Genomic DNA, 13,956 nt, shown 5'->3' with positions numbered 1-13,956 from the left:
TAGAAGACGAAGATTTCTAATGAATTAACATTATTGAAACTTTCGTTGTGACAAGGAATAAAAACGAATCCAATCAATCAGTCGCCAACTCATCACTATTCTTCCTCCATTCATTCGTCCATTAAAACAAAACAAAAGAAGAATATTCCTTCCCACCTCACCCAATTAAAAGAACCGTTAATTTGCATAGTAAGATTGCTCATCAACAATGGCATGTATTCATAGGGTGATAATGATGCTTTTAGAACCCTCATTATCTTATCACGGTGCTTGATAAGTGGGACGTCTTGGTACAACGGACACGTGTCTTATATGCAAAAGGTCTAATCAGAACGCTCGTCCGACGTCTTTTGACTTCTAAAGGCTAGACTCATTAATTCATAACTCCTAAACACCAGTCGCCGAAACAAAGGATTTAATTCTCTCCAACAAAAGCTTCCTGCCAATTAAACATTAGTCAGTGATTCCGACAAAGAAGGTTTAGGCGATATAAACCAATTAAAACATGAGTACAGCTTCTTATTTAAGTCTGCTAATTAAACATGTCATTCTAACAAAAGAGTTCAGCTCATTAATTCAAAAACTTCGTTTTTTAAACAAAGGATTTTGAAATGTGTTTTAAAACACCTTCCCCAAACCTTTCCAGGCCCCGATTTCGATCAGAACCTCTACTCGGGCGGCCGGCCGGTCTTCCCATGATGGTTGGATGTAGATCACCCCTCCCCCTACCCTAAAAATGGGTCCGGTCCCAAAAGAACAATAGGTCCTTTGTTGGTGAACTCTCATTTCCCTACTACTGAGGAGAGAGAAAAGAGAAAGAAGAAAGAAATAGCTTTTGCAAAAATAATACTAAGGCCCCGTCCACACGTGTCCGGAAATTTTTGTATCCGTATCCGAAAATTTTCGAAAACGGTTTCTGGAGTGGAAATTTTCGAATACGCTCCGAATACGGATTCGTGTGGACGGTCGTATCCGCAAATGTTCGTATACGCTGACGTAAACACCATTTTGCGCATGCTCAATGAGAAAAACTATCCTTCAAAGGGACTAGGTACTAGCGTGCATCAGGGCGGATCAAGATACGTGTGGACGGGGCCTAAAACTAAAGAGCGTTTTCACTCACGTGAGAAGGCAGCCATAAACAATAGAAACTTTCTGCACAGTATTTGCATAAAAATAGAGTTCAATTCCCGGAGGATAGAAAATGTATTGTTTTGGTACCCCATAATGGCCGCTGTGACGTCACGTGAAAGCGCTCTATTGACAAATTACAAAGCCTATCAGACCATGTAAAGGAAACCACAGAATCACCACGTGATCTGATCATGTGACTAGGAAGAAAAGTAGGACTCTAACAATTCATAGACGGATGTAAAGACTACTGAATCGTAGTGTATTCCATCAAGTGTTCCTTCAGGATAGGATGAGCTCAAATGAAACACGTCCAGAATTGGAATACCGTTAGCGCACATCACGGAGTTGGCATACGCGTTGTATAGCTTGATACGCTAAAAAAGAAAGAAAATTTCTTATAGAGCTTAACCCCTCTAGCCTCTAAAAGTCCCCAGTCTGAGGCGCCAAAAATTAAAAAGTCAACAGCTTCTGATAAGCCCCCAACTCTCGGCCTGCCTTTGAAAGTCATTTTACCTAACAAAAGTAATTCTGAATTTCCAAATATCAGGAACATTATTTATTAAGCCCCCATGACGTCACCCGTGTCTGGATGATGGTTATATAGTTTAGAGCAGTTTTCGTATGACTGTGAAAAGCTCACGGCACGAACACGGTCGTGACTCAGCAAGGGTTACGCCAGACCAATCACATTGCACGAGAATTTACTCTCCATCCAATCAAATACCCGGAACACGGCATAAACACGTCGCGGACATGGTCACGCCAGAGTCACGGCAATGCCAGACCAATCACATTGCGCGAGAAAAAATCAGCCAGTAGACCTTATTCGTGGTGTGACAATATTTTCCCAATTCAGCGTGACAAACCTCTGGGGGAATGAGGAGCTATTGTTTTGAAACTCGTCGAGATATCATCGTTATTCCTTTCGTATCCTTTGGGATACTCATGAATTTTTTCGAAGAGTAAAAACAAAAGAAAATGAATCCCCTGGAGGTTTGTCACGCTGAATTGGGAAAATATTGTCACACCGCGAATAAGGTCTATTAAAATTCTTGAAAGCATCACGGTCACGGCATGTCACGCTTACGGCACTGACCTTTTCACAGTCATGCGTTGAAACTGCTCTATTGACCATGGCATACACTTACGTGTTTTGTGGTGTATCTGCGGAACGCACCCATTATGTCACCACTCTGTTGATGAATGGCTGTTGTAGTCTTCCACACTGGTTTGCCAGGGTAGGAGTTCTTGATTTCTTTTACAAATTCTTGAATAACTGTTTTGTAGGTTTTGAAACTTGTTGTCTGGTAAATATATAAATAATAATTCACGATATGTTGAGATCTGATTTCATCAGGGTCAAAACTTGACACCTCATTATCGTTAACAAATCATCCTAACTCCACCCCCCCCCCCCAACAAACTTAAAGGTTACATGGAAGGGGGTACAAAGGGCACCCTAGGATGTATCTTGCATATAGAGCTTGAAGCTGTTGCTGAAAGAATCTTATGAACATCATTACCAGCCTGCAATAAGGTATCACTGAGCTATCCAGCTTGGTACCAATCAGCTGAATGAATCTCATTACCAGCCTACCCAGGCAAACACTGCCCGTCACGTGCTATCAACCAGAGAGTATTATATTGCTTGGTATCAATCAGCTAAATGAATCTCATGAATCTCATTAACAGTCTACAATCACAGTCAAACACTGCCCATAATGTGCTATCAACCAGAGAGTATTCTATTGCTTGGCATCAATAAGCTGAATGAATCTCATGAATCTCATTACCAGCCTACAATGACAGGCAAACATTGCCCGTCATGTGCTATCAACCAGAGAGTATTCTATTGCTTGGCATCAATAAGCTGAATGAATCTTATTACCAGCTTACAATGACAGCAAACACTGCCCACCATGCTCAATCATTTTTGTACATTTCTATTGACAATCTTTTGCTATTCAGCCGTCAAAAATTCACATAGGACCGGAAATGACATCTTTTGACACCAAGGACCTTTGCAGGGACTTTAACGATGAGTGGCTTCGTTACCTTGACATAATGTGCTCCTGCATTGAACAGAAATGCGCTGTCTGCATCCATGGTGGGTTCATTAAGAACATTTTTGAAGAAAACCATCACCTTGGTAACGTTCAGCACCATCTCGTCACATGTTTCTTTCTGAAATAAACCACACAGTAAAAATCAGTGTTTAAAGTAGTTTGTGTATGTATCATTCCCTAGAGTATCATTTCTTTGTCTAACGGTTGCGCATGAGAAGACATGCACATGATTATGGAAACAATTCAAACCAATAATTTTATTGTCAAGAGAATGACACCACGTGGTCTGCAATAGTTAAATGATTCATCCTGATTAACGATAAGAACCATTTGCCTGTATTGCCGGTTTTCACATGAGGTCATCAAAACATCAAAATCTAAACTATAGATCGTATAAAGGCATTTCTCAAGTATGTTTTAGAAATCAGTGTTATAAGTCACAAGAACAAATCTCGAGTCATCTCGATATTTGGTTCTCGAGTTATGAAGGGTGAGTTTGTGTCACGCAATGCCGTCACGTCTACCTAAATAGCGATCAAAATAGTAAAATAATTTACTCTACTTAAAAGATTTTCCCTTAAACACGTTTTAAAGATCTATTTAAGGTATATTTAAGTGAAATGCAGTCAAAAATATTAAAAATTCCATCATCTTAAGCCTTTGAAATTTCGTCCGCCATGATGGTGTACCAACTTGGAACACGAAGATGGCCGCTCCATACATTTTAACCAAAAATTGCGTCATGTTTACTCGCCTCTAGTTCCGCAACGAAATGCTTTGCAGCCTCGAACTTTGGCCACAATATGTAGTTTTGACCGCTTTACAAGATTATGAAATTTTTATTTCATTATAATGCGAATTTACGCTTTTGAAATTCATGATGACGTAGGTGAAAACCAAGAATAGGCCTGAACAGGGTACATGATGTACACGATATTTGTACTCAAGGTAGACCACAATACACTTGGAAAAAAAGTTTTTTATTCCTTAACAGAGAAGTTTGGGAAACTGAGACTGTGCTAATCTGCCTCTCACAGACTGAGCAAAGCATTTGGGGAGACATCAAAATATTTTTTCTGTTTTGTTATGTTTTGTTTTCAAGAATCGGAAAAATAAATAAATAAAGCCCGAAAAAAAAAAAAAAAAAAAAAAAAAACCTTTGAGTAGTCATAATGTATATATAGGCCACCCATCCAGGTACTAACCCACTCAACCGGGCTTGACTCAGTGTCTTGGAAGCCCACGTTTCGTCCACTGGACCATAGTTTCAATAAATTAGCAAAACAAAAGCCGTGAAAACAATGCACCGGATAGATTAGACTTTTTGACATTAGTTTTTCAACCGATTCCGTGCGTGGCAGAGATGCAAGGGATTAGCCGATATGGTCTGGGGGCCGGCTGGTCTCTCCCCTGTTGCTTCGGCTAGAACATTTTCTTGCGTAATTCGTGCACCCAAGGGCAGAAGGATTTAATCGCCGTCAGGTCCGAAGTCCATACGACGCCCTAGCTCTGCGGATGTCTCGGGGGTATGGCAAAGTAGAATCGATTTTTTAAAAAATTTATGTCTGTGGACTTAGGTTCAAGTCCCACCCTATTAAAATTTTTAAAGTTTTTTTTTCTTCGTTTTGAAATTGCTCCTTGCTTTCAAACGGAAGTGTGCTGTTTGGACGACTCTGCATATACAATAATATTTTTAATGGCACGAATTTGTCAGAAAAAAAAAAAAATTCTTACCACTTCGTATAAAGTCTTTGGATAAATCCAGTTATAGCTAACAGAACATGATTTGAATACTTTTGAGCACAGTGTCCTTTTAGGGTCCGAGATAAGGGCCTCGTAGAAGTAGTAGCTTAATGAGTCCCCATAGATCCAGAAAGTTCCTTTTCCAACAGCGTGCCTCGAGGTCCCTTTGCTAAGCGGGCTCTGCTTTGGATAATCTGTAATTATAATAATGGGTGATAATAAATTACGTTGATAAGAAAATCACTTCGCGTCGTCGAAGACATGGTAGAAAGACAACGAAAGGCGGGAGGCGCCTCTAGAATCTTTTATTTACGTGTGAGCCAGGTCTCGGGGAAACTGTGAGTTGATCTGTGAGTTAGCCATGCCCTGACTTAGATAAAATTGAACTAATTAAGATATAAGCCTCATTAATCAATGAAAGCCTCAGTTTACCTTGTAAAGTGATGTTCATGTATGGTAGCCAGTTTTTGCCGACCCATCGTCCATATCCATCCCACATCACTGTACACTTGATGTCACACAGTCGATTAGCAAGACGCATGTTGTTCTGTTGTTCTTCAGCCAACCAAGAAAATATAAACATACATGTCTTTTGTCCTTGTACATGTGACGTCATAGACGCCATGTTGGATGACTTGAACAAAAGATTTGGTCTTGGTTTCTTTTGTTATGTCAACCAACATGGTGGCCATGTCCTTTGTTTTTTACTCGATTCTTACGAGAAGGGATACATAACAACTTTAAATACCAATGAAGAGGTTATGAAATATTCCTACCTACTTTGTTCCATCTTTCCCACGGAACGTCGAATTCAGGAAAAAGCCCTTCCTTGGTTTTGATTGGTTTGTTGATGTAAGTCTTGAGCTCAGCAAATACTTCACTGTCCAGCGATGAGTTCCTGTGTTTTCCAGAACAATGCGCTAGCAAAAATGAAAAAAGACATTGTACAGTAGTAAGTATTGCGTGTAACTAATGTAAATTCACCTCTCTTCCATCCCTGCGCTGAGTCTTTACTACTCTACTGAAATAGAATTCAATCGATAGAGCTGGAATTTAGAGATCGAGAAAGAAAAAAGCAGAGAACCCGGAGAATGTCCCTAAAACTACTGGAGAGAACTAAGAAAAAATTTTGACACATAACACCGAGTCCGGGAATGGAACCGAGCGCTTTCACTCCTACGACACTCATAACACACCTGAGGCCCTAGTTCGTTCCGTCGGATCTAATAGTCCCCTTCACAGTTCCCTGCGCCATCTTGAAAGGTAGCCATGCCTTTGCATTGAAGCGAGACGAACGGGGAGCTTGCAATGATAGAGACCTTTTTTTAACACCTTGGACAATTATTCACATGTCTCTATCATTGCAAGCTCACCGTTCGTCTCGCTTCAATGCAAAGGCATGGCTACCTTTCAAGATGGCGCAGGGAACTGTGAAGGGGACTATTGGAATTTATGAGTGGATTTTTTTCAAAGGGAGGAAAACCGGAGAACCTTGAGAGAAGCACCCAAAGTACGGGAGAGAATCGAACCAGTCCGGGAATGCAACCCGTGCGCCACCCGCGCTTTTCAAAGCAGATTTCATGTCTTTAAAGACTTACTGTTTTGAAACCATTCTATAGGTGGATCTCGCAGCCCATCACAAAGTGTATAATCCAGGGTTGCTACGACGTGGTATTTCCCCGGCTCAAGCACTAAGAACAGTGCTTCGTAAGTACCATCATTGTGGTCAAAAACCGTCGCAGACAGAGTTGATGGACCAATGAGCATGATTCTCCAGGCGTCTCCACCAATGGTCTTCTTCTGGTTTTTAGACGTGTATGTTTGGATGAAAAATCGACTGAATTCCCCAGCTGGGCGGACTTCAAGCTTGTTAATTTTACTATTCTCTACAATGGTTTTCAAGCTGAGAATAACAAGTAGTTGCAGGTTTTTATTTTTTAACGATATTTGTGTGCATATATTTTGTAGTTGACAATGGTGGCGTGCAACTTTACGGCGCTGTCTCTCGCCACCATGTAGTTCAAGCCTGTGGCTGCGCATGGGAATAGCAGATAGCAGAGTTGTACTTTATTGCCTTCAAAGGATTGTTTCAAGTCGAGACACAATAAATGTATAGGAATATAACAATAATCCCCTTCACAGTCCCCTGCGCCATCTTGAAATGTAGCTGTGCCTTTGCATTGAAGCGATACAAACGGTCACCATGCAATGATAGAGACCTTTTTTAACACCTTGGACAATTATTCACATGTCTCTATCATTGCAAGCTCACCGTTCGTCTCGCTTCGATGCAAAGGCACGGCTTCCTTTCGAGATGGCGCAGGGAACTGTGAAGGGGACTATTGATGGTAATATAGAATGCATTTAGCTTCTAGATACACGAACCACAGTGCTTTAGAACCACATTAAAGTCCACTGCCAGATTCGATCCTATTAATCTTGCCGGTTTGGGCAACTCCTATTAAACAATGTGTTATTGCAGGTTACTTGGTATACTAGTCTTGCATATCATTATACATCCTTGGGAACCCAGGAGGAAAATTTTGTCGCTCCTTTCTCGCCCACAGAAATGAGAAACGAGTAACTTTATCCCTGGGTTACCGGGATGATCATTATAATATCACCTCTCAGGATTTTGTGGTCATTACTAGTTATAATAAGGGTGTCTCCGTTTCAGGCCTTTTTATTTTCACTCTAAATCCACTCTAAATCTAAACTTCAAAATTCAATTTTAGACCTTACCCGTCAATGCTTTGTCGATAACTATTCGAACCAGAATTAAAATCTTTCAAACATGGATTCAAGAGGTTTGTCCAGTCAACCCTCAACTTTCTCTGGCGACACCAATCAGTCTTGAAATTTTGAAAGACATCACTGCTCGTCGTTTGAACAGCCAAAAAAACCGACAGTAGCCAAAACAACGGAGTCATTCTTTGAAAGTTTAACTAAATAATTATCAATGAATATAAAACATAAATACGTATTTCCTTCAAAATATTAGTTGGTTGGCTGTCCAGCAGATTTTAAACACAGAACTGTATTCAGACAGAGAAATTATTTTAGAAAATAATTAGTGAAGTATTTCAAGCGTTTTGATCGAATAATTTGCCATCATTTCATACTGAGGCGAATCTAAAGATAATAAACGACAGACAAGTAGTGAACAAGATATTTAACTGAGATAAACGCTCACCTGTGAGTACCAGTTAGTCTGAATTGACAGTTTATTAAGGTTGAGTGCACTTTGCCACTCCATCAGGACAGGCCTTCCCGCCCACAGGAACCGAATATTGTTCCTGTTAAGGTTCATAGATATGGATCTATTCGAAAAATGGCTGTTTCCAATTTGCATATTTCATAGGTTTTATGTCGACTCAAAAGGAATTAAACTAAGTTGTCAATCAAAAGAAGGCGGTTATATAAAACAGAATTCTGAGAAAAATTTAGAACAAGAAAGAAAGAAAAAAAGAAAGAAAGAAAGAAAGGAAAGAAGGAAGGAAGGAAGGAAGGAAGGAAGGAAGGAAGGACAGAAAGACCGAAACATTCCCCCACGAAAGCCTCCTACCCGCCCCCCCCCCCTCACGCCGCCCGCACCGCACCCGTCCCTCCCTCTCCCCGCCGCCGCTTCCTGCCTATACCTCCGTCCCCCGGCATCCCAAGAAAAGGAAAAATAATTATATTATCTGTATTTTCTTTACCGACTGCTAACATTTTCAAAAAATAGGTTAACTCATATTCTCACCCTAGGATACCTTATGAATCTGATTAAATAATTATTGTAAGTTAGAGTAAGGTGTAGTGGTCCAATAAAGCACAAGTAGCTGTTAGCTAAGTGAAACGGCTGTGATTCTTAAAAAGATATATATGTTACAAGCCTCTTACAATGAGAATCAAAATGCTGCTATGTTTGATTTACAAAAAATGATCTTTTTTTTGTTAGAAAAATTAATTTTTTATGAAAGATTGATATAACGCAGATTTTTAAAAACTAATTCAATTATACATAAAATTAAAAATCTAGAGTCTCGTGAGAAAGATAAGGGCTTTGCCCTGGTGAAGTACATAACGTCTATGTGGTTACTCATTAAAGCTTTGCAGGTTTTGGTGCGCGTGCACATCGTAGGCTCCGATCTTAGTTTCAAAAGTAGGCAGTCACGTTTAAATTCTATTTTGCTTTCGATTCTCGAAATAAAACAATATTCTAATTGATTCTTTCTTTCTTCTTCAGAAAAAGAAACAGATTGTCAAAAGTTGAGCTATCGAAATAAAACCTGTCAGCAGAAGGAAGATGACAGGTGCTTCAAACTAAAAGCAAAAGAGGTTTTACGAAAAAATCGCCTGCGCGTAATAAAAGGAAACGCGTCCGTACTGCAATAAACAGATATGGGCGATGAATGAAGAAAAAACGAGAAACCAATTAATCTCGACATAAGAAATGATAGTTAGATTTATCTAGAAAGCTAAACAAATGAGGTGTAAACTAAGCACGTCATGAAATTCTAGAAAGATAAGTAAAGAACGAAGAAGTGATTGTAGATTGTATATTTTTTAACGTCTTTATTTTTGCCGTTGTATTTCATTCGAAGGATGGAAAAAATACAACAACAGAAGAAATGAAAGTGAGATTTCTTTTTGAGGAAGAAAAACCGTTCTCTTTAATTCTACCAAAGAAAGGAAAAAGAAAAAAACTTCACCAATACCATCATTATTATCATCATTTTTTTGTCCTCCTTCTCCTCAGTCTTTCAAGGTGTTTTCCGAAAAAATATAGATTAAAAGTAGTACCACAATGGACGTAACGCTTCATATAGAGCAAGTTCTCCAATAACCCGATTTGAACCAATACTGATATATTAATGGAAGTGAGTAAAGCTTGACCGCATGTGGTAATATATAATAGTATTATTGAACTCAGTAACAAGTATAAAGAGAGATTTGAATAAATGAAAGCATGTGGTTCCGTACTTTGAAGAGTAAGAAATATGAAGGCCATATTTCTCTTCATGATTTTGGCGGGCTTTTTTTTCCAATTTCTCATTTCTGCTCCAATCAGTCAAGGTAAATGTCAAATTCATTTTTCGACATTTTTGAATTTTTTTATCTTTCTCTGTGGAAATAGATGCCAAACGTATTTTAACTTAAAAAAAAAAAGAGTTTGTTATGTCATTCATTCTTGGGGGGGGGGGGGGGGGGGGTCATTTGTCTAGCGCTATTGGTAAAGTATAGGAATAATACTCAAGAGATTGACGTGTGTTGATATTATGAAGAGATTGTGTGCTCAAATGGTAGGTCGTTTAACTAAAAAATATTCTTTAAAATTAGTTGAATCACTTGATGAAAGGGAAGGTTTAGAGAGTCCAGATGGTGAGCTACTCAAACGAAGTAAACATCAAGGCATCTCATCATCAATCTACGCTCTACGAGAACCAGGAAGTCTCCACAAGGCTGTTCTAAGTCCATGGCGGAGATCGAAAGGTAATAGGAGATGGAGAAAGTTGAGATTTTCAACAAGTAGGATAAACCCTGCCACAAGGAAGAAGGAACGCGACACCCCAACAGCACTACCAGCTTCAGCAGCTGCTGAAGTTGTAGCGTCTGATACTAGTCAGAGTTTACTAACGACAATTTCATACCCGAAAATAGATAATTTAAATGGATTCCATATATATGGTTAATTCAAAACGAAAAAAACTTTATCACGTAATTGTACTCAGCTAATTTTACTGAATGACTGGTGGATCTAAAGTTTTTTGTATTAATATTATCACAAATAAAACATAAAGTTATAATATTAGTTTATGTGTTTATAATTTGAAATCTAGGCTCTCGGTCGTTGGCGTTTTTAATGGTTCCCCAATTCTGTTTTTTTTCCTCTTCTGCTTCATTTATCTTCTCATGCGCAAATGGATGTTTTAAAAAAAGGAACGATAGTTTAGGGAGAAATGACACACAGTCTGAAATAGGAAAGCATTACACCAAAGCTGAATTGGTCTGTTAGCTTTTTTTCTCTTAAGAAAGGATCATCGCTTATGGTAAAGTTATATTACATCCTACGGCTTTTCCTAAACCTTCAAAATCAAGTCGGAGACGAGAGTTGAACTTATGGCAAAGAAAACTGAAATATCATGGTGTTGGGATTTAAGGACAAATTGTCTTGTTGTTGTTGCTTTTTTTTTTTTTTTTTTTTTTTTTTTTCTTAATTTTTTCTTTTTCTTTTTCTTTTTCTTTTTCTTTTTCTTTTTCTTTTTCTTTTTCTTTTTCTTTTTCTTTTTCTTTTTCTTTTTCTTTTTCTTTTCCTTTTCCTTTTTTACTTATTTGTCCTCCTCCACCACTTCTTTCAATATGTTCCCTTTCATTCTACCAAAAAAAGAACTTTCACCACCACCACAACTACCAACCCTACCATCATCATCATCTTCTATTTTTTTATCTTCTTTATCTTCTTCTTCTTCTTCTTCTTTTATGTTTATTTTTTTGTCGTCTTCCTCCACTAGCTTCTTTCAATGTGTTTCTTTCATTCTACCAAAGAAAGGAAAAAAAACTTCCACTAACACCAACACCATCACTATTATCATCATTTGTTTGTCCTCCTTCTCCTCTAGATCTTCTTTCAAGGTGTTTTCTTTCATTGTACAAAAAGTATAAATTAAAAGTAACTACAATGAACGCCTCATATAGAGCAAGTTCTCCAATAACCCGATTTGAGCCAAAATTGATATATTAGAAGTGAGTAAAGCTTGACCACATGTGGTAATATATATAATAATATTGAACTCAGTAACAAGTATAAAGAGAGATTCGATAATTGAAAGCATTTGGTGTCCGTACTTTGGAGAGTAAGAAATATGAAGGCCATATTTCTCTTCATGATTTTGGCGGGCTTTTCTTTTCAATATCTCATTTCTGCTCCAATCAATGATGACGGTAATATTAATTTTTTTGTTACAAATTTTTGATTTTAAAAAATTAATTTGATTACCTTGGAAAAAGATATCAAGATCCGAGTACATGTTTTCGTTTAATCGTAGAGTCATTTCGCTGGCGTTGCTGGTAATGCAGGAATAATACTCAATGAATTATCGTTTTTCAGTAGAGGCGATGTTACACGAGGCGATTTCCAACGCTGTCGACGATCTTTCAACCAACGCTATTGCGCGCAAACTTATAACTAGTAAGATGCCATTTTGCGCAAAGTTGCAAGACAAATCTAGTTGCAAATCGTCTCGTATGACATCAAGATAATGGGAAGATTTTCTGCTCAAATGGAAACCGATTCAAAATGAGTGTCGTTTGTCTCTGACTTTAAAAAATATTCTTTAAAATTAGTTGAATCCCTTGATGAAAGGGAAGGTTTAAAGAGTCCAGATGGTGAGCTACTCAAACGAAGCAAACATCAAAGCATCTCTTCATTGATCGACGCTCTACAGAAACCAGGAAGTCTCGACGGGACTGTTCTAAAGAAGAACGAGGATGAATTGCCAGATAAAAGAAATAGATGGCGAAGATGCAAGAGATGGTGGTGCAGAAAGAATACCAGGAGAAGGTAAGAAAGATGGATGGATGGATGGGTAGCTCAAGCAGACAGGTAAGTAGGTAGGTAGGTAGGTAGGTAGGTAGGTAGGTAGGTAGGTAGGTAGGTAGGTAGGTAGGTAGATAGGTAGGTAGATAGGTAGACAGGTAGGTAGGTAGATAGATAGGTAGGCAGGTAGGTAGGTAGGTAGGTAGGTGGGTAGGTAGGTAGGTAGGTAGATAGGTAGATAGGTAGGTAGATAGGTAGGTAGGTAGGTAGGTAGGTAGGTAGGTAGGTAGGTAGGTAGATAGGTAGGTAGGTAGGTAGGTAGGTAGGTAGGTAGGTAGGTATGTAGGTAGATTCGATAGATTAACAAGATAAAGATGTAGCTCAATTCCAATCGAGGATTTTTACACCCTCCTCGCTTGATGTAAACTCAATAACTGTCATGCGTGTTAATTCACTTTTCTATTCAAAATTTTATTTAGATCAAGAAAAACAAGCCGAGTGAAAGCGTCTGCAGTAAAAACAAAACGTCCTCCTACTTCAAGTACGACAAACCCTGCCACAAGGAAAAAGAAGCCTACCACCCCGACAGCTATACCAACGCCAGCTGTTGCTCAAACAGTCCCTTCCGTGGATTTTGCAAAACCAGGAAAAACATCGTCCACAAGTCATAGGATAAACCCTGCCACAAGGAGGAAGGAACCTGACAACCTAACACAGCCCACTGCAGTTGCTGTTCCAGGAGACGCAGTAGAATCTGCAGCGTCTGCAGTACAAACAGGAAAAACTTCCACAAGTCAAGCGACAAATTTTGTCACAAGTGCAAATAAACCTACCACCAAAACATTACCTACTACAACACCTAGCGTAGAAGAGTCCGGAATGGCTGGTGAGAGTTTACCATATGGGACTTTATGTCCTGATATTGAAGGGCCACCCACGCCATCCATGCCACCGATGCTTTTGAAGAGAGATGGAAACACCGCTAGTCCCCCATCTCCTGCGATTACTAAACCGATGTGCGGTGGTTTTCATTCGTACGGTTAATTCAGTATCGACAAAGCAAATTGCTGTTATAGAGGATTTATGATAGTCAGTTGGTATCTAAGCATTGATGTATAATCACAAATAAATGCAAAGTTTATGATGATCTTCGTCTATTTATTTATCAATGAAGTCTTTTAAGACTTAAAGCATACAAAGCATTCAGCTTGGGCGTAATGGTTTTGGCCCGTGTCATTTAATTTCCTTTTTTGAGTTGAATCCTTATTCGTCATATCTTTTCAAGTGAAACGTTAAAGAAAGGAATGATACAATTTCGGGAATGATACGTAATCCTAAAACAAGAAAGCATTGAACCAAACTAAACGGATCTGTAAGAATATTCCATTTTATATATTTGAAACCTCTTCCACTTTTTATATTTAAAGTTTTCTTTCTTTTTGTCTTTTGATTTTTTTTTTTGACTTAAACAAACTGAAGTTAAACAAAGACAAG

General features: G+C 38.7%; 2 protein-coding genes across 2 annotated transcripts; one reads left to right on the top strand and one right to left on the bottom strand.

Moving 5' to 3' along the window:
* Positions 1-400: 400 nt before the first annotated feature.
* LOC116303964 (uncharacterized) lies at positions 401-7,873 on the bottom strand. Its single transcript, XM_031713602.2, has 8 exons — positions 7,686-7,873; positions 6,542-6,846; positions 5,720-5,863; positions 5,376-5,498; positions 4,935-5,137; positions 3,190-3,318; positions 2,283-2,438; positions 401-1,508 (listed from the first exon to the last, which is right to left on the bottom strand). Exons 1-8 carry the CDS (start codon positions 7,871-7,873, stop codon positions 1,332-1,334), a joined length of 1,425 nt encoding a protein of 474 aa, XP_031569462.1. The 3' UTR covers positions 401-1,331.
* A 3,861-nt stretch (positions 7,874-11,734) lies between these two features.
* LOC116303954 (uncharacterized) lies at positions 11,735-13,609 on the top strand. Its single transcript, XM_031713581.1, has 3 exons — positions 11,735-11,867; positions 12,270-12,486; positions 12,942-13,609. The coding sequence occupies exons 1-3, from the start codon at positions 11,789-11,791 to the stop codon at positions 13,504-13,506; spliced, it is 861 nt and encodes a 286-aa protein (XP_031569441.1). The 5' UTR covers positions 11,735-11,788; the 3' UTR covers positions 13,507-13,609.
* The last annotated feature ends 347 nt before the right edge of the window (positions 13,610-13,956 follow it).

The sequence above is a fragment of the Actinia tenebrosa genome, unplaced genomic scaffold (assembly GCF_029948245.1).
Source record: "Actinia tenebrosa isolate PJP-AT-01 unplaced genomic scaffold, QUT_ActTen_1.0 PGA_scaffold14__42_contigs__length_11649687, whole genome shotgun sequence".
Taxonomy (NCBI): domain Eukaryota; kingdom Metazoa; phylum Cnidaria; class Anthozoa; order Actiniaria; family Actiniidae; genus Actinia; species Actinia tenebrosa.
The sequence above is the reverse complement of the archived record's forward strand: the minus strand, read 5'-3'. Positions and strand labels throughout refer to the sequence as shown.